At 32.9% G+C, this 20,176-nt stretch overlaps 1 protein-coding gene across 5 annotated transcripts in view; it reads right to left on the bottom strand.

Moving 5' to 3' along the window:
- The window catches only part of PHF14 (PHD finger protein 14), a 155,477-nt gene that overhangs the window by 100,495 nt on the left and 34,806 nt on the right, over nt 1-20,176 (bottom strand). For all 5 annotated transcript variants that reach the window (XM_048950407.1, XM_048950406.1, XM_048950408.1 and 2 more), the window contains exons 10-14: nt 19,803-19,909; nt 18,566-18,661; nt 16,933-17,036; nt 15,431-15,562; nt 9,146-9,314 (exon numbers count right to left, since the gene is read on the bottom strand). In XM_048950407.1, the coding sequence (XP_048806364.1) occupies nt 9,146-9,314; nt 15,431-15,562; nt 16,933-17,036; nt 18,566-18,661; nt 19,803-19,909 (608 nt within the window). The remainder of the gene's footprint in view (nt 1-9,145; nt 9,315-15,430; nt 15,563-16,932; nt 17,037-18,565; nt 18,662-19,802; nt 19,910-20,176) is intronic.

Below are 20,176 nucleotides of genomic sequence, written 5' to 3'. Positions count from 1 at the left end.
GAAAGTTTTCCTCTGATCAAATTAAGCACTGGCCTTACTACCTCCATTCTCTGTCATGAGCAATATGAACATTTATAACTCCAATAATTTCAAGCCATGTAGGCCCAATTGAATGCAGCTGTGTAAAAAATAAAAAGTAGGAATGAATAATGTACAGTGCATAAACAAACGTGTGAAAGATTCATAACTAGGGGTGCATGTTAAGAAGTATTAAAATAGACAAGAAATCAGTAGATAATGTGGATTCCAACTCAAAGAAGGAAGTATTGTATTGAAAACACTTCCTTACCAAATCAGACAGTTAATAAATCTGTCCAAAATGAAACAAAAAATGTTCAAAGGAAATTTGCCAACAACAGGATCAGTTTGTCAACTAAAAAGAGGGAGAAACATCTCTGAAGTCTTCAGTGAAAACTGATGTGGGAGTTTCTATTATCAAGTTGGAAAAGCCAGAATTTGGCTAACATTCACTTTCAAATAAGCTCCTTCATTTATAAGCAACTCAGTAACAACTTGAAAACAATATGAAACATAAAGAACATTAAGAAATACATTGGACAATTTTGAAAATTCTCATTAAAAAAAAAAAAAAAAAAGAATTTGATACATGAAACAAATGAAATACTTTTGTTAACGTCTAGGATTCTTACAGGATCCCACACCTGGGATCAGTTCCAGACACTGAAAGGAGATAATCTGTTTGCAAAGCAGTAAAGAAAACAAAGCAGCAAAGCACGGCAGCAGAGGAAATAGACTGCCATCACTCATAGACACAGCAAGCTGGTGTGTTAGTTTGCAAATGTGAAAGCAGAAAGTTGAATGTGACAGAACTGGTGCATACATGACCCCAGACCACTACGGCTGTCAGCAAACCACATCATTATCCCTCACTCCTTTGTCTGCAAGATGCATGCTTTAAACCTGCTCATCCAAAGACAGCAGCAGAAAGAAGAATGCTCTCTTGGAGCAGTTTTACACTCCCACAAGAAAAGGAAAATCAACAGGATTCAGAACTGTTCAAAAGGAAATGGCAATCCCTAAAAATCACAACTATGTGCTCTCCTGTTAAATGCTAAGCATTTACTGAAATGTAACAGGAGAATAAAAACTTATACTGTCATCTTTTTCTATACAGAGGTCTCTCAGCATTATAAAGAAATTGAAAATAAATGAAACATTGGGATCATCTGTGGTCAGCAGATGTGGTGAGCAACAGTTCAAGTATATATAACATGAAAGCAAAATAGTATAGCTCTGGCTTTGATCAGCTCATTTTTTATTTTTTAGTAAATCAATGGCAATTTCTGAATGACAATTCCAGTAAGTTGTTTGAGAAGAAGTATTTAATGTGTGAGAGCACATTGATGACATTTAAAAGCACTTAAGAAAGGTCTGCTTTCAGTTTCACCTTTGCTTACTACATTAATTGGTTACAATTTCTTTAATATTTTCACATAAGCACTGTAAAGAGGCCCAGTACATCTGCTTATGCAGTTATATCTGTGCAAATTCTGAGGTTTCACTACATTTGCACTCACTGCTTCTGCTAGTAGACAGGATTGATGCTCTTTACTATGCTGGCGCTTCTGTACCTCAGGACTGTTAAAGCAGTAACACTGCTGTATTCATAGGGCCCCCTTTTGTCACTGAGCTGCTAATATAACTGATAGTGATGGCACCACAAAATAATACTTTTCTGCATTATGGCAAGCACAGGAAATTCATTCAGTACTTCAAGTGCTCCTGGAGTTTTGAGACACGCTGTATCACATAATGGCACTATTAGGAAGGTATGCATTTCTGTCTGAGAATTTCATATAAGTAATTCAAAACTAGTCAGAGAGTTCGCATTACAAAATAGATTACATTGCTAAATACCTGCCTCTTAACACTATTGGTACAATGCCAATTTCTTTGCTGTCTAAAGTTTGGAGACATCCTGTGTGGAAATCTATATATATAAAGATCCAAAGTCTACATAAAACAAATGTATCAAGGTATGAATAAAAGACTGCTAATAAACACAAAGTACCATTGACCACTGATGAATCTTCAATAATGCTATCAAATACACTGCACTATAGCAAGTAAAAAAGGAATTCTACGTTTTATAAACTATAAGTAGGTTTTCTAAACAAAGAACTGGGAAAACTTCTAACACTTTCAGAGAAGAAAAGTAACTTAATGAAATATTAAGAGCACACATAAAGCAAACTACAAGTTTTCAAAAGCATGTGAAAAAAAAAAGTTGAAGCTGCACAGCTAATGTGATCTTCCACATTTTACAAAGATGATAATTTTTAATCCATGTCCCCCAATCTTCATTAAGAGTTCAATGTTTCCAATATCCTTTGCTAATGGAAAAGTTATAATTGAGAGAGTTGCAGAAAAACGAGAAACACTTTTGACTTCGTTCTGTTTAATGGGGAAGAAAAAAAAAAAAAAAAAGAAGAAGAAAAGCTACTGATAGAATCACAGAGGCATAAAATTACTTTAAATAAAGGTAAGGACAGTTAATTTAGACACCAGATGGCACACTCGCTCAACACAGATCAAAGAGAATACCTTGAATGGTAAACTTTGGTATTTATCAAAATGTATCTCTGGAATAATTATTTAATTTTCTGTAAAGCTGACAAATAGTAATAAAAAGGGAACTGCCAAGCAAGAACAACAACAACAAAAAAATGGCAGTAAATCAATACATGATTAAACCAACAAATAAGTCAACCATAAAGCTTAATTACAGAGACTTCCAATTTCCTCTAAAAAGGGGGGACCCTTTTTAGTTTCCTCTCTTGTAAGAAATCTCGTAGGAAATTTTTCCAACATTCCTGTCTCTATGCTGTGAAGCTTTACTATCACTGGCAATTAACACTGACCTATTGTTTCTAAGAACTCAATATAAGAGTTTGAGAATTAGAAGGACTATTTCACATCCAAAAGGCAAAAAAGCAAAAACAAAAAAAAAAAAAGAAACCAAAAAACCTGAAAAAAAACAAGTCAGTTTGCTGATGTGAAAGAAATTCTTTTCTGTAAAAGTTAACTTAAATATTTACTTTCACAAGGTCTTACTTGAAAAATTGCCATATATCTATGGTTACATCATCCAAATATCATTTAGAGTATATCCATCTTTTTATGTCTTTCCTAGTAAAAGTAAGTTACCTACGAATTTCGTTTCTTAAAAATACTAATCAAAATATTAAAAACAAATAACCCATCCTTCCCCAACCCCAAATAATCTTATATAGTCCATTCATTTCAAACTTTCTTGAAGAACTGCATTACTTTATTTTACTTTCTGTCTTTCAAGCCCAAACAAATAGTTCATAACTATCTCAGTAACTGTCAAGTATTCATGTATTTGGCAGGCTGATAGATCTAGGTTCTGCATGTTTGAATTGATACACCATAGATTGGTTTGAACTTTAGTATTTAGTATTGAGGAGTAAAATTAAAGGTAATTCTTTCTTATAAACACCTTTAGTTTCAGAAAAATGAGGAACTCCTGATTTAGTTTTTTCTCATGTTCAATTAACAGCAACTTCCAAGGTGAATACTGCAAAGGCACAGCTACCTGATGATAGTTGCTTCATTTGGAATTCTACTCAAACTTCAATGAGCTGATCAATCACTGACAATGTCAACTAACACGACAGATAAGAGTTGTAATATCATTTGCTGACTCTATGAAGCCCTGAATACTCAAATTGGAAATGTTTTTCCTATTTTATTTCTGTAACCATCCCTTATTCAAAATTTGTATCTATGACATCATGTAATTAAATTACACAATAGATGTTTGGAAAGAACTTGCTTGAAATACTTAAACACAAAATAGCAATTGTTTATCTTTTAATACATGTGGTAAGAAAAAGAAAATAATTACTCCTCTTTTTGTATTTCAAACAAAAGCAGGAAATATTAACTTATTCTAAATTATACTATTTATTTCTAAAACAAAAGCAAAGTACGCGACAATTCCCTAAGCCGAACAGAGTTTGTAGGTGCTCTGTCAGTATTTTTATTTCCTTTTAAAAACTAATCTGCTTAAAAGCGTAGCCCCTCAGGCACAGATTTGTTTTCTTTCATGTTCCAAACAATGAACAGCATACTGCCGGCAAATAAAATAATTCTTTTCCCCAAAACACTGAGTTTTTACTGCTTAACAGAAAACCCACTGTCTACTCACTGGATTTTACACAGAGTGATTACAGAAAAAAAAAAAAAGTTATCAGATTTTCAGTTTTCAAGTAACGAAAATAAGAAAATCAGAAGATAGAATCATTTCTAAATCCCTAGAGAAACTATTCGATGTCCTAAATCCTTTACAAAAAGGCAACTTCTCCATTTCAACAGTGGGCAAATGTTTGCATTTAAGAGGAACTAAAAATGGAATCTATACACACACGCACACAAATGCTAATACGCTCATTAAGAGTACCCCAGAATTACAAGGAAAAGCATTCTCTACCACCTCTTACAGCACACAGCCAGCCCCAGCTGCATAGTTTTGCTTTAAAAGATTTGACCTTTCTTACAGACACTCCTTTATAGTGCCAGAAGGCTGCATGTATACTAGATAAACTGGATACTTTCAAGTAAAAGAACTACTGAAATTACACTTAGATATTTTTTTTTCAAAGGACAGAAGCGGCATACTCATTTTAAAAAGAAATACAATACTAGACTACCAAAATTACTTAACTGATGACAACTTGGGTGAACAATCACCTGTGCTTTCTTTTTCATTCGAGGATATCAAAGGAAGCTACAACTTATACAAAGCTGATTTGTGTTAATAAGGATAATCTTATGAGGGCTCTCATAAACTGCACATACATAATGGTACAGTAGAACGGTAAGCTGAGAGATTAATGCTGTTCTTAAGTACTAGCTGCATCTCTTAGAAACACATTATTAGACAGTTTTTTCTTTTAATCTTTGTAACAAAAACATCCAACATGAAAAAACTATAGGTTGAGAGGAAACATTAAAACACACTTTCAGCTTTTTTTTTTTTTACAAAAAAAAACCAACAGTGTTGAGATAGCTCAGTTTATGCAAATTAGCTATTCACTAGCAGCAGCAATAATGATTTATGAAGCTTATACAAGTATGAAATTGGAATTACAAGGATTATGGATTTAAATAGAACTAGTTTGAAAAGTTATCTACTGAAATCCAGAAAATTGCTTAAACAATTACTAAGATTACTGAATAAGGCTTGAATTGTATAAGCAAAAACACTGCTTATGTTGTGTCTGCAAACTCAGCTCTTATACAATAGACTGAAGACCTAATACCTAGTCTATTCACACTCAATAAACACTTGTTTAGACCCCGATTCAGAGAACTTTGATTTTTAAATTTACCTTTGAGCATTTGTGTATGATCTCACATGACCTTTTAAGGCAAGTTTAAAGAAAGAAATGCATTCTCATAAACTTCCTCTTTCACGTACAACATGCTAGGCACTCTCTTCAAAACAATGCAGTCCAAAGGACTGCACATTCTCAATGTTGTCTCATTTACTTTGAAATGGTTGCTCTTGACATAAATGTTCTTTGATACAAATACTCCAAACCCTGTGAAACCTAAGAGACTGAAATATTAAAGTATATTTACAATGTTATATAGAAGCTGTGAATACCAGTGTATTCCCAACTGCCACTGGTCTCTGGTCCTCCCAGTTCAGATTTAAGATTAGGCTGAACAGTGCAGTCCTAGTAGGAAACATACATTTTCATCAGTCTCTACCTCCCTCTCAACCAGTTGGAAAATCTTCCCAGCCCAGCAATTAGTTATGAGCCAAGTTTCTGCACAAGCAGACTGAAGAAAGAAAGAAATGGCACCTCATTAAAAATAACATAAAGCATCCCATTCTAAAACTCTGCTAAGAAGCAACTTGAGACAGACTTAAGGCTAAGCAGTTAAGACACTTAAAATGAGAATACCCTGAAAATACTTCTAAGTTCAGACAAAGCAAAGTAGAAGAGATGATATAGGTTACAGAAGTTAAATAGATATACTACTCATTGTTAACTTAAATACACATAAATAGATCAAATAAGAAACAATAGTATAATTCTTAATATTTCTCAAGTGTCATCTTATTCTTCATAGCCAGATGGAAATGTGAGAAAAAAAAAAAACAACCCGATTACAATTATTCTTGAAAAAGCCTGTATTTTACCATGTCTACCAAATAGTAGTTGCAAGACAAATTAATAATAAAATTTAGAAGAAGATAGTCTATTTAATATAGTACAGCATTACATATACTTAACATCAAGAATTAATCACTTATTCCTACAATGCAAGTAAAATTGTTATAGATATCAGTTAATACTGCCTAATCTAAATTTATCAAAATAAAAATAGTATCCACAATTTGTGTCAAAAAAAAAAAAAAAAAAAAGAGTCAAATGCAATAAACGGCTATAATTGAAACAGGTAAGATACATTCTCTTTTCTTGGGGTATGTAACACCCAAACAAAAGCCTCCTCACAATTGAATCAACTGAAAATAAGTTTATGCAAAACACATGGAAATTCCCTTAAGAGCAACAAACATACAATTCAACAGTCTCTAATTGCACTTGTTGATTATAGCTGTAAACAAAGATGATTACACACTGCTAGGTAAGTGGGCTTGCCAATTTATTGCAAAACAAAATTAAATTGAATAAAATGTTCAGAGATATTAAGATGAGAGAACTGTGAAATGAACATATTTTCAAACTATTCATTTTTTTTCCCCTCTGAATTTTAAAATATTTACACCAAGTAAATATACAAAGAAATACACAAAAGAGACACCAAGTATCTGGTCATCACTGTTAAACCATACCACAGAGAAGTTCTCTCCGTAATCAGATAAAATCTTTCCTTTCTAACAATGAAGGTAGCTGGGAATCTCATACAACTTGGAGGTGTCTACTATGTCTTCCAAGATCAACACTTCTCATTTTGTTACACCACCTCAATGTATTAGTCTCGTTAAAGAATTCAGCAGATTTCAGAAAAAGAAACAAGCAAGGTATCAAGACTGAAGTTTCTCTTCCACAGTTAAGCAAAAGGCAATACTAGTGAAATGAAAAATAATAAAAAAAAAAAAAAAAAAAGAAAAGGCCAGTACAGGAAAGCTGAACAATCAGAGCTAAAGAGTTTAATCAGAGATAACTTTATAATATGATAACATATCTTTCAAATTTGTATTTTGTAGAAAAGTAAAAGACTGGAGAGAACTGAAAGACACCCTAAAGATTCAAACAGAGGAACAAAGTATTTACCAGATAGGTAGCCATAATTCCTCCGCAGTGGAATGTCATACTTTCCCAACATACTAGCCCATTCAAAGTAAATTTTAGCTGTGTGTTACATACTATCATGTGCGTTAATAGGGGAGGTACCAGATCCCCATGCAGCACCAGTGACGGATCACCACAGTGAAGGATGCACTTAAGAACAACTACACAAACTTCTCTGCACTTACCACAGAAGGAACTGGGCCAGTATCACATAAGCAGAGTAATAAACTCACATGGTTCCAGTTTGGTTTGGCCTAGTTCCATGACTAATATGAGAGAACATGCGCTACAGGCAAGACAGCTAGGAAGCACTCACCGCAGAGACAAGCAAAAAGAGAACAGTCTTGTGACTCTCAGTCAATTTTTATCTTTCCCTCTGAATGGAAAACGGAAATGGAATAACGAAGTCTTCTGAGAACTGTAGTTTCTACTCTTCTGAGAAAGGTACACAGAACTACTGTCAATCCACAGAACTACAGCATTAGCTCTAACTCCCAGTGCAGTACATGATGTCATGACATGGAATGCCAGTAACAAAAATCATAAAATCACAACATAGAGCAAGATTGCTTTCCTATAGATACACATACTATGCCTTCTATTCACCCTTCTATTACTAGATAGAATGCCTTTCCTGCAATACTTTTAGTTTTATTTCCCATAATCATGAATCTCTAACCCCTACCACTATATTAGGTTTAGACATGGGAAAGAGAAAGAAGAAAAATGAGAGATGTTAAGAGTTCAATAAACAGGAAGACCAGATTGTCTCTCTTCTGTATGAACATGACTGCAGTCAAACTCATCCAGACTACTGTTAAGAACCTAATGATTCTCATATGTAAGAAAAAAAGGGAATTTTCAGTCAATGAGAAGAAAAGGAACAAAAAAAGGTTTCTGCTCTGTAGATGCTCAGTTATTCATAAAATTTAATTTTGTGAATAGTCCAAATAGTTACAGCTAAATTAATTGTTTTGGCTTGAGTAAGGAGTTGGACTCATTGATTCTTATGGGCCCTTTCCAATTCAGGTTATTCTATGATTCTACAATTCTATTCTTAAAGCTCTAAGCCCACACAAAAAACTTTGTTGCATGAGTAGAACAAAAGTTTAAGCAGTAGAGCACTAGAAAAGCACAATGGAATACAGAGATTAATGCTAAATTCTACTCTCAAGTAAAAAAAGTTAAGTATTTCTTGAGCCTAAGAAGCAACAGTTCTTCTAAAAAAAAAAAAAAAAAAAAAAAAAAAAAAAAAAAAAGCAAGCAAAAAAAAGAAACTCAAAACCCATTACCAAACAAAAATGAATGAAAAAAAACTCACAGCACCATCCAGCAGAAAAGTTAAGAGCAAACACAGTGACAAGGAAGTGACACACAAGGTCTTGTGATAATTTATGCAGTGAGTTTGGAGGTTATTCACACACAAAAAATAAGTTACTTTTCAATTGTAACGTATATCTACCTGAGCATATGAGAACAAAGTACCTGCACTATTAAGGCAAAAAAGCACTTGTAAAGGATAAGCTTAAGTGCAAACAGAACCTTCTGTTTTTCTGTAATTAACAAGGGCCTTAGAGAGCAAGATGACTGGAAAAGCTTGCACAACTCTGCAGTTCAGAATTCTGTATCATTCATGATTAATTACTTTAGCAAAACTGCATTTTCAACACACATAATAAAGTCTTATTCAACATTAGACTTAAAAATTATTCTATCCATATTTTTATATTTAAAGTTATTATATAATATTCAAGATGCCCAAAACATAAGTTATTTTAAACAAAACTATTATGAATACAAAGTATAACAATAACTCAGCTAATATTTACCGTATTTCTGATTGGAATTTTCTTCGGTTCTGGTGGCACATCCTGAGGAACAAATTTCACTGGTTCCTTAATCTGCCTACGTGATCTTTTGGTCCCATCTGGTAAGGTTTCCATGGCAATATCAGCTTCCATGTCACTGCTACCTGCCTGGTCACACTCTGAGCACTGCCTGCAAAGCGAAAGATTTTTTATTTAAAACTGCAGTCACAAAAGCACAAAAACAAATGTGTTTGAGGTAGAAAAAAAAAAAAAGGGTTTGGGTTTCAGAGAAGTTAGTAAAGCCAATAGCAACTAAAAGAATCTCTCAAAGGCATGATAATTTACTCATCTGCGCATAAAAGCAGCAAAATGCTCTGTTACTGTGCTTTTTTTTTTTTTTCCCCTGACAGTTCTTGTATTTTGAAAAACCAAGATTTTAGAAGTAGAATAAAATCTTGTTTCAGTATTCAAATTCTACCATATCTCTATTTTTAACTGTATTCACTCATAATCTATCAATTATTGAAAACGCTGCTGTAGTTTAATCTCCACAATGATACATTGATGACATCATTCTGATGAGAGTGGTCTTCAGCAGCAGGGATTTAGACAAAAATATCCATTTTGAAAATCAACTGTAAAATCTATTTCCTAAGGGAGAAGATTTTAAATCTAAGAAAAAGTTATGCATTAACAATCTTTGAACAATACGTTGAAAAAATATGCCTGTTGAATTTCTGAGAAACTACCTAATCACAACCTGAACTTCAAAGTATACCTTGTCTGAGGAAATGCTATTTACAAGCTCCAAGACGGGAAGTCATCAAGTTTTGTTCTCATTTGCAGAAAGGATTCATTTTACACAAATTCATAAAAGCAGATGGTAACTAAAAATACCAAGAATATAAATTTTCATAAATGAATATAAATTTTTCATAAATGAAAATTTAAAAAAAAAAAATGATATCCCAATGGAGGATGGGTAAACTGATGATAAAGGATTTGCATTTTTTCCTCACATACTTTTCAATTCAAACTATAAAGCCTCTCAAGCAAATTCTAATTCATCACTGTTTTTGTATATTCAAAATATTTCTTTAATTGTATTAACTAAAAAATAAAAATGTCCTGCTATTGATTAGCATTAAAAGGGATACATACATTATCTAAATGAAGTTGCAAATTTGCTCTGCAAGGAGACAAACCAAAATAAATGTACTTCGTTATTTGTAGTTAAATATTAATAAACACTTGAGAGAAATCATGCCCATCACGCAACAAGCTAAAAGAACAAATGTTGTGTATGTACTGATTTCTTCATCTATGAATAGTCAACAGAAACAGTTTTGCTCCTGTAATTTCAACTCATGTGATCTTAAAAAGCTAACAGTCTTGCCTTTATTTGAAATGCCATTGCTGATTACTGGTATATTGCTTTTAGTCCAAATTCCAATTCCTGTTCAACTCAACAGAAGAGTACCACAAATACTACATACAAAATGCCTTTATACTGCATTTCTAACAAAAGCTACTTCTGATATATGTTTCCATATATATATATTTTTTTTTAACATACCAACTAAAAAAAAAAAAAGCACAAAAAAGAGTCCATCCCACTCATGGTCTTTACAGTCTATTCCAATAGGAATCAAATCAAATTAAACAACTAGCTACACCTACAGCTACAGGCAATAGCAGGCTGCTAGACAAACCAGTGGCTGACAAGTTAAATTGCAGAGGGTCTAATCCTGGACTGAGGAGTCATTACTAGTGTGACCTTGGTGAAATCAACAAATATCTGCTTTAATTTTTCCATGTGTAAAATTCAGATAATTGCTGCTGCATTATAATGTTATGAAGATTAATCTTTCTTATCGTTAATGCACTTCAGACCACTAAAAACAGGCCACATGATAGTGCTAGTGGCATTTACTGATCTAGAAAAACAGAAGTACTACAAGGCAGACAAGGCAGGAAAGTTATCACTGTATGAAGATTTCATTACCAAACCACAAGAAAGTTAGCCCTTCGTTAACACTGCAGCATAAGTCACATTTATATGGAAAGCACAACTAAAATCATTTGATATGATCTGCTTACACTGACATAAGCAATAGATGTGAAACTGTTCCTAAAGTGCTATTCTGAGCAATTCTCACAAAAAAAAAAATCCCCAATGTTATGCTAAAAGCATGTACTGTACATAAAATAAATAAATAATAATTAAAAAAAAACATGAAACAACTATAATTAAAGAACTGCATTAAAAATGTTCTGTAAAAGAAAAAGCAGTGATAGGGATCTTAGGAAAATGTCTGGAGCTGGGAACCTAGCCTGTTGAATCTGACATTCTGTATCATTAACATTCCCATTGTTTAGCTGTAAACTGCTAAAAGGAAAAGACATGTTACTCTGCCCTCCATACGCTCAGGCAATTGCACAGAAAACAAACTATGTAGACCTGTAAGGTACTCTAATTTCACTAGGGCCCTATTTAAACACAAATATGTTACTGTAATTTTGATGGAGAAGATAATAAGCATTTAATCCAAAAGCGAAGATACTTCCTGCAGGTTTCTGAAATTCCATTTCTACGACAAAGCTTACTCTGAAACAGGTGGTAAAAGTCTCATAGCAATCAAAGAAGAAAGGAAGTTACACAAAAAGAAAGCTGCAAAACCACAGCACGTTGGGAGGTAGGGGGTAAACACAGAACAAAACCTTACTAATACACCAAAGATGAAGAGGAAAAAAGTAACAAACACGAACTTCCAAGGAAACTCTTAATTTACTGAAATAGCCTCTACTATCACAGGTAACTACGTCTTATCAACTCTTTTATAAAGCAGTCAAGCTATAAAGTTGTTTTGTTGTTAGCTCCCAAAGGATCCACAGAAAAGCTATTACAGATATACAGTCTTCTATGTTGGAAACAATCTTCTTAACTTTCAGTTCCTATTATGGTTTATTTCAACACAGTTCTTGAATTTAAAGCACTCCTTTTTTCCATTCTGCTATTTAATCCCAATATATTCATAGAAAGCACAGAACTCCCATTCCTTCTCTGGCAATACTAAAGTCATGTTCATTTTATTTTGTCTCTTCAATGACAATCAGTGAATTGAGAACCTATCACAACAGGTCATCTTCCCATCTGTTCAGACTATGTCTTAATTAGCAAGTATTGCTATGCAGCACAAGTAATTTGATAGGAACAACAGTGCTGAAGATTCTATTTCTGTACATGGCTTTTGTTTTGCTTTTACTCTGGATTTGCTTAATCTAGCCTCAGGGAAAATCAGTAGTTAATGTAATAATCTTCTGGACTCATCTGAAAAGAATGCAGTAACCATGTTCCATGGTCCGCAATGTAAACTGCAAAGCGGCAAGTGATTTACTCCAAGCTGCACATTAAAATGTTGAAATAGATTTGCCCCCTGTAGAAAACTGGAGACCATAACTGAACATAATGTTCTGGGCATACTATCCATGTCTTACACCAAAGCACCACAGCACGGCTTAACAGAATTTTCCTATATTTCAGATGTGATTTTCTGTTCTTTTTTAAACTTACTGTAAAAATTCTTGTAGTATAACTAAGGTAAAAGCCATTACATTATTGGACATCAACTAAACATGACAAGAGATTTGACAGCCAAAAAAAACATTTTCAACATAAAAACCTACTCAACAGAAGTATGACTTTACACTTTCCTTAAATGACCATTAAATACATAATTCTGAGAGCTTTCACACTGATCATAATGCTGCTTTCTTGCTTCCTTTTATGTGAAAACAACTAAAAAAAAAAAAAGGCTTCTACATCTTTTCAAAGGCAAATACAAATGCCAAATTTAAACAAAAGTTAAATGAAGGTACTGCAACATTTTATTCCCATGAGTAATGGTATTATTCAAATCTTCAGACATCTGTTTATGTATTGGTCATACAAAAAACATTTCCTTTTCCTTCATCAATAAAGATAACACTACCACGGTATTATTACAACCGCCATAACTTCATGATGCAGATACAAGTTGTTGTTTTTCATACCACAAAATGCTTTAAGTCTCACAAAAACATTTTACTTTAGGGTAAGCACCTTAAGACCAAAGAGTGCTTTCTTCTTGCAAAGTTTTAGAAAATAGAGCATGAATATATATTTTAACCTAGAAATAGATAAAAATGAAAAACTTAAGGCCTACATTACCAATAAAACAAGGCCTACATTACCAATAAAACAAAAAGGAACATTTTGAAATTATCTTTGTGAAGTGAGGACATCTAGAAACACTTTGAAATTATAATTTGGGTTTTCTTTAATGAATCAGCCCTTAAATATTACCATGGTTTTAATCTTTTTCTTACATTTAATAGTGGATTTATTTCAACAATTCCAAAATCCATTTTTGTAAGCCACAATGTAAATTCCTAAAAAAAAACAATGAGCATGAAATGGACAAAAATAAAGAACAATTAACCAATCCACATAGTGGCACAGACATAAGCTGAATCATTTAGTAGTCTCAAAAAAAAAAAAAAAGACTAAGCACTACTTAGCAATACTAAGCAATACTTTTAATCACTTCAAATAAAATATTTCAACCTGTCTAACATTTCAAGGAATTTCCCACAATAGCCATTATGTTACTTAACCTTTTGCTTAAATTCACATTATATTCTACAGAAATATCTGGAAAGCACATAAAAAAAATCTGCATTTTTATTCACTGCTTAATCAAAAGATTAAAAATTTATTCACAACAGCAGGAGGGAAAAACCTGCTGAACTCCAACTCAGATTAAGGGTCCATTCAATATGCTCTCTACTGATCCTGAAAAGAATACATAAAGGCATGTAAATGATGAAAAGAATGTAATCAATACAGATCAATTTGTCTGCTATAATCTCACTCTCTAGAATAAGTCTTAATTAGAAGTAAAAGCAAACTCTGTGATCTGAGGTACAACTGAAGCATGAATTAACAACAAAGATAAGTCAGAACTTTGAAATAAAAGCATGTGCTACCTGTCCTATTCTGTCTTTAACACCTATTGAGAATTACAGTTTCACATCTTTGACCAATGGCTGTTAGAGAGCCTTTTCAACTCAAGTTAAAAAGCAGGAGAAAAAAAAAAAAAAAAAAAAAGAACATCCTATAAAAAATTTCCATGCAACTGCTTCATAAATTTGACCAAAGATATGATTAGAATTTCTTCAAAATAGCCTAAAGTCCAAAATCATGTATTGAATAATTTAAGGGAAACTACGTTCAGAAAAAAATTTAGTGAGTGAATCTAAGCTTTTCAGCTTTTCAAGTAAATCTCAAATTATTAAGTTCACTAGTATAAATTCAGGTTGTATTGTATTATGATAAAAATAAAGAAAAATAAAAGAGACTTCCCATTTCAGGTATCAGCCACTTTGATCTGCACACAATATATCATAAAAATAAAGCAAAAAAATATTATTTAGATGTTCTTTGGAAGTCTAAAGAAAAATGTAAGTGACATATTAAAAAAAATAGAAGCAGAGTTTTCTCGATTATAATCACTACATTGTATTTTCAGAAGGAATTCTTAGTGTATATACTCATCTGGTACCTTAACATTCAGACTAGGTGATGACAATTCCTAGAGACGCTGTACACTAAATTCTTTCCAGATAAAAACTGTTTCCGACACACTTCAGAGCACTTTAGAAACACGCAGAACAGAGTAATACAGTAATTCTAGTGCAATTAGAAATCAGCACCTCTACATTTTAGCAGTTCTCTATTATAACACTTAGCTTTTGTTCTGCTCCACTTCCACAAAAGTAATTTTAATTCATGGAAACGTAATTGTAGTAAGTACATTCATACATGTGCTTTTGCCATTGCAGAAGACAGAATTAACCCAAGATTTCCTATATTGCAATAAAATGATTTACCACTAACAAGTTTACTTTTAATTACTTGCAAGTATTTTCTTAAAGATCTAGACAGAAGAGCTGTGTATCTGTGCCCTGAGACAAACAAAACCAAGTTTTTCATTTCCTGTGGTTTTCTAATATTATTACATATCATCATCAGTAATCACAGAAAGCAAAAGCTAAGAAAAGTAAAGTTGTAACCTATTTGTATGAGGACACTAATAAGAAATCTTTGCCACATTACATTCTACCTGCAGTCATTACTGCTGAAAATAAAATAACCCTAACCTAAGATAGCAAAATTTAAAACAAACAATTGGTTAGCTAGTTCATGCTTATGTCCTGCTTTAAGTACAGATGTAATGTAAGATAAATAACCAATTGTATTCTTACCAGTAACTGTTCTTGGTCTTCCTGGGCATCCTTGTAAGAGGTGGATCCAGACAACCAAGGTGATAATGGAGTTTACAAGTGTCACACAGTAATAGTAGGTGCTGATCATGATTCTTCTTGCAAATTCCACAACTTTTTAACATAGGCAGTAGAAAAACATTATAATTACATTTGAAATTACAAAGATCAAATGACAGTTTCAGTATCAGCATGTGGCAACTACTTTCACATAAGTGCATAACTATTTTTATGGAACTTCTACCTATATACAGTAAAACGTAAAAGACACCTAATGTAGTTAACAATAAAGAGATCTTCAATCTAATTGTTAAGGACTTTTAACCAGTGAGCAATTACTTGATAATCAGACAAAACATATTAATGGCAAATGGAAAAGAATGCTATCTTTACCATCCAAATACTTAAACAGAGAAACTATACCACTATTATCAGTCTTAGTAATCAGACTTATTTCAATAATGCAAAGACCTCAAAACAGGTCTGTGCTGCTATTACACTAGGTAATATACCAGCTAATAGAAAATTACATTTCATTACTATTATTTTAATGGAATTAATATTTTCGTTCAATTATTTCCAAAGGATCAGACGTTTATTGATCTTCTTATAGGAGGAGCTAAATGACTAGACTGTGAATGAAACAGAACGTAACTTCCATTGTTTGTCTACATGTGTGAAATTGTGAAATCCTCACCCCTCTCACATGTTCTCAAGATTTCAGCCTCTCACAGTACTAGAATCAACTTCTACATCTTCTTTGTTTATCCTAATAGCTGGGCAAGATACTGTTTATATTCTGTGGTTAGAGGAATGACACCTGCCCTCTCCATAAGCCACTGACTGCCACTTCCCAGCTGGCAGCAAGATAAATATATTCAAAAGTATGGTCATGTTCTGAGATATCCTAGAATATATACCACCTTTAAAATCTCATCAGTAGCTTTATAACATACAGCAGGTGAAATAAAGTGTATATTAACAGAGTAAGTGAATATTTTCTTGGAAAAAAAGTAAAAAAAAAAAAAAAAAAAAAAGCACAAGTAGGAAAATTTGAAAAACAAGATATCCCAAAGCATGACAGTCCAAATAAAAAGTATTTTTATATGATAGGTACATTATGCACCCAGCCAGTGACTAAATAGTAGTTCGCAAAATCGTCAATATGGATGATTACGTTGAAAAACACAATACAACCAGTTAAAAATTTTGTATCACGCATTAAAAAAAGACTGAATCAATTGTAAAGTTATCTTTGTTCTCAAAGCACAGCTATCATGTTAGCAAAGGAAAAGCTCATTGGTGTACGCTAAGGGGAATAAATGATTACTTCCTCAACATAGCCTTCAGAAATAAAGCATTTAAGACAATTCTGAAGCATTTTGTTAATCAAAATTTAAACAAACTATTTTCTCTCACTAATTTTTTGAAACTGCAACTTAATAAAAAAAATGTATCCATTCTGTCAAGACTTCATTACTTGCCTATAAAGTACAGCTGGGAGCGTAGATGTCTTTTGTGTTCCCCCTTCCTTTTTACTTGGTTTTCTTTCCTTAGGAGCACGTAAAATTGCAGGTATGTTCAATTTCTATTGGATATGAACAAACACAGTACAATGAGTCTTGGGACTTTTAAAGAATTTCATTCCAATCTCAATACATGAAGAACAGGACTCAAACTGAATGGGAAATGGCTCAGCCAGCTATTTTGCAAACAAAAGCAACTACAGATGCTTACAATACAAATTTATATTGGGGTAAAGTATTATTATATTCATTTTTCAATTCAGTAAGCACAATGAACTACTAGCACTTAAAAAAAATAATTTCAAGCTTTAAGACAGAAGAAAGGACAAATATGTACAGGTCTACCAAGTAGAAATAAGGAAAGCAAAATTCACAAAACTGACAGAATAATGGTAAGACAGTTTGCTTTTCACCCAACATTCCTACTACACTGATGCTCGATAGGTTAATTAGAAAAATTATCTTATTGGACCAAGCTTTCCACAAAGCAGACAAGATTCTCTTTGGATTTCTAGTAATCTGCAGTACGCTGGCTTCCCAGACAGCAGCCATCTATCAAAGTCATTTCTCAGCAGCCCCATGGGTCTGCATCTGTTCAACCAACTGGAAAAAAAAGTCATGCAAGCTGTGCAAATGAGTTCTTTTTTTTTTTTTTCTTTTTTGTAACATTTGCCATGAGGAAATATATTTGTGAATACTTTTTTCAAACCCATCTTAAAAAGGAGATAAAAATCCTTATCTAAAAGATGCAATGCAATGTATTGCTTGAAGTATTTTTTTCACATGTAGGAGCAATAGGCTGACCAAAAAGAACAAGAAAAAAAGAACATCTAACAAAGTATGAACTAAAGCTCCACAAACAAAGGCTAAGTTTCATTTCCTGAATAGCAGCACAAACTAAGCAGTAGCAAGTCATCATAAAATTATGTTTATCTGCATTTTCACAATGAACAATTTACTCAGTCTTTTTTAAAATTGTAAGAGAAAATCATTTCAACCTCTCTCTGAAACCTAAAATGTCTACTGTCATTTAATATTTTTTATATATCAAACACATAAATACTGTTCTCTCTTTTGTACATCAAAGGGAACCTTTTCTGTATCAAAGGGAAAAAAGATAACTATTGGCAACAGGAAATAATTCAAATCTTCTGTTCTCCTACTTCTTATATTCATTTCACCAAATACTCTACTCTGTCCACTTTGAAAAACAACCATGTACATAGTGTATCTTATATAAGCCACCAAGTTCTCATAACGTTTGAAGCCTGCAGTAAACAAAGACAACATAGGAACAAAAATGGTGAGATTAACTTGTGTTTCATGTTCAGCTTCAGAAAGATGACAGGTCAATCAGTTCTAACAAACAAGAATTTTGTAAACAAGATCGCTACTACAACATAATTAAACTACAGATTTCCAGTAGGTGGTTTGCAGAGTCTATACATTTCAATCAGGAAACATTATCCAGAGAACGAAGCCTAGGTCTGATCAAATCAATTTGACCACAAAAGTGACATGCAGAACCAAAAAAGTTCACTCTTGGAAAACTAGGTCCACCTATGAACTATAAAAACAAAATGAAACCAACCTGTCCAATGATTCTACCCAGCAGAGCCCAAATGCCTTGCCCTTCATTTCGTAGTTTTCCATTCATATTTTGTAGCTCTTCCAAAGATTCACAAAGCTGAGCAGTTAAAGGAAAAAAAACAGGAAAGAAATCATTAAAGTGTATTTAATAAAATTTCTTTAACTTCTTACCTACCAAAGGTGCATTACTTTATAGGAAAACTGAAAAAAATGGATGCATGTCAAAACAGCTGAGATCGCTGTGATTCTTCAGCAACTTAAAATGAAAACGTGGGCAGCCATCTGTTTTAAGACGATGATCTGAAGCATTTTAGCATAAAAAGGAGATTCCATAAATAAAATTAGAAAGTAAAGTTCAAAATACAGCAGTGTCTCATATGTACTGCCCCTACCACTTAAGCAGCAAAATTATAGCAAGTGACCATCAAAATGATTAAAGTTCTAATTTGCCATACTGAAGAACTTTCACTCACTCTACTGGAGAAACAATTTATTAAAAGGATGCAAAGAGAAAAGGGATATTTTTCTCAGGAAGTAACCATACAGCATATGCAACCTTTTCACGTGGATAAAAACCTCCCTCTTCCAGTCTCCCTTTCCCTTCAAACTCTGCGACTCATATGAGCCTGCTGCTTCATTTACATACACTCTCATTTAAAACACATGGCTACCAGTTTAAGAGTTAATGACAACACTATATTTTGTTACCAGTAATCACCGATTGGTCCGATAATGAATGGAGCAAGAATTTTAATGTCATCCGTTACAAAAGCATTCCTATGATCTATTTAAAATATTTAAATGTTAAAGAAATAATTATTGAGTAAAACATGTGCATTAAAAAAAAGTTTTAATTACAACTGCTATGTTAGAAATTTGGGGGGAAAAGGACTGTAAACCTGTTGTCTCAAATGAAATGCATATTAAGAACAAAAAAATGAACAGCCTTAAGATTGCTCTTAGGAGAGGGCTCTGTCTGTGATTTGTTACTGAAACCATCTGTAGGGACAATTAAAGAATCAGTGCACAGGCAATGTTGACTCTGCTGGTATACTGAGATGGGGGGGACCAATAACCACAGAAAATTTTAAGAAGAATATTTTAAAATATTACTTTTCTTTAAAGACTGAATATTATCTTTTTCTTTCTAAGGCATTCTTTTTAAAAAGTGAAATGCTATCAAAGTTAATAGTAGCAATATTAAACAGTACAATGGTTCATTATCCTTTTTTCCTCACCTTATTATACTCCACATGAAGCTTTTCTTGCTCATTTTCTAATTTGTCCTTGATATTCCTCTGCTCAGCCATATTCTCCTGGATTTGAATCATGCGCATATTTCTCTCTATTTAAAAGAAAATTTCTTTATTTTCTAGCCTTGGCTATGTTTTCAAGTTCTACACACTGTAAAAGTGGAGCAACAAAGAGCGTAAAACCATTTAAAAAAAAAAAACCACACAGTTATAGGTTTATTACACAGCCTTGGCAGAATGAACATTCCTAACATTTACTTTTTGCTGTATACAATAACCTAGTACAGTTATTAACGGTGATCTCTGATCAGCTAATCCACAGGACAGTCAACGTCAAAAACATGCCATTACACACTAAG

The sequence above is a fragment of the Lagopus muta genome, chromosome 7, assembly GCF_023343835.1.
Source record: "Lagopus muta isolate bLagMut1 chromosome 7, bLagMut1 primary, whole genome shotgun sequence".
NCBI classification, from domain to species: domain Eukaryota; kingdom Metazoa; phylum Chordata; class Aves; order Galliformes; family Phasianidae; genus Lagopus; species Lagopus muta.
This window is presented reverse-complemented; position numbering and strand designations above follow the sequence as displayed.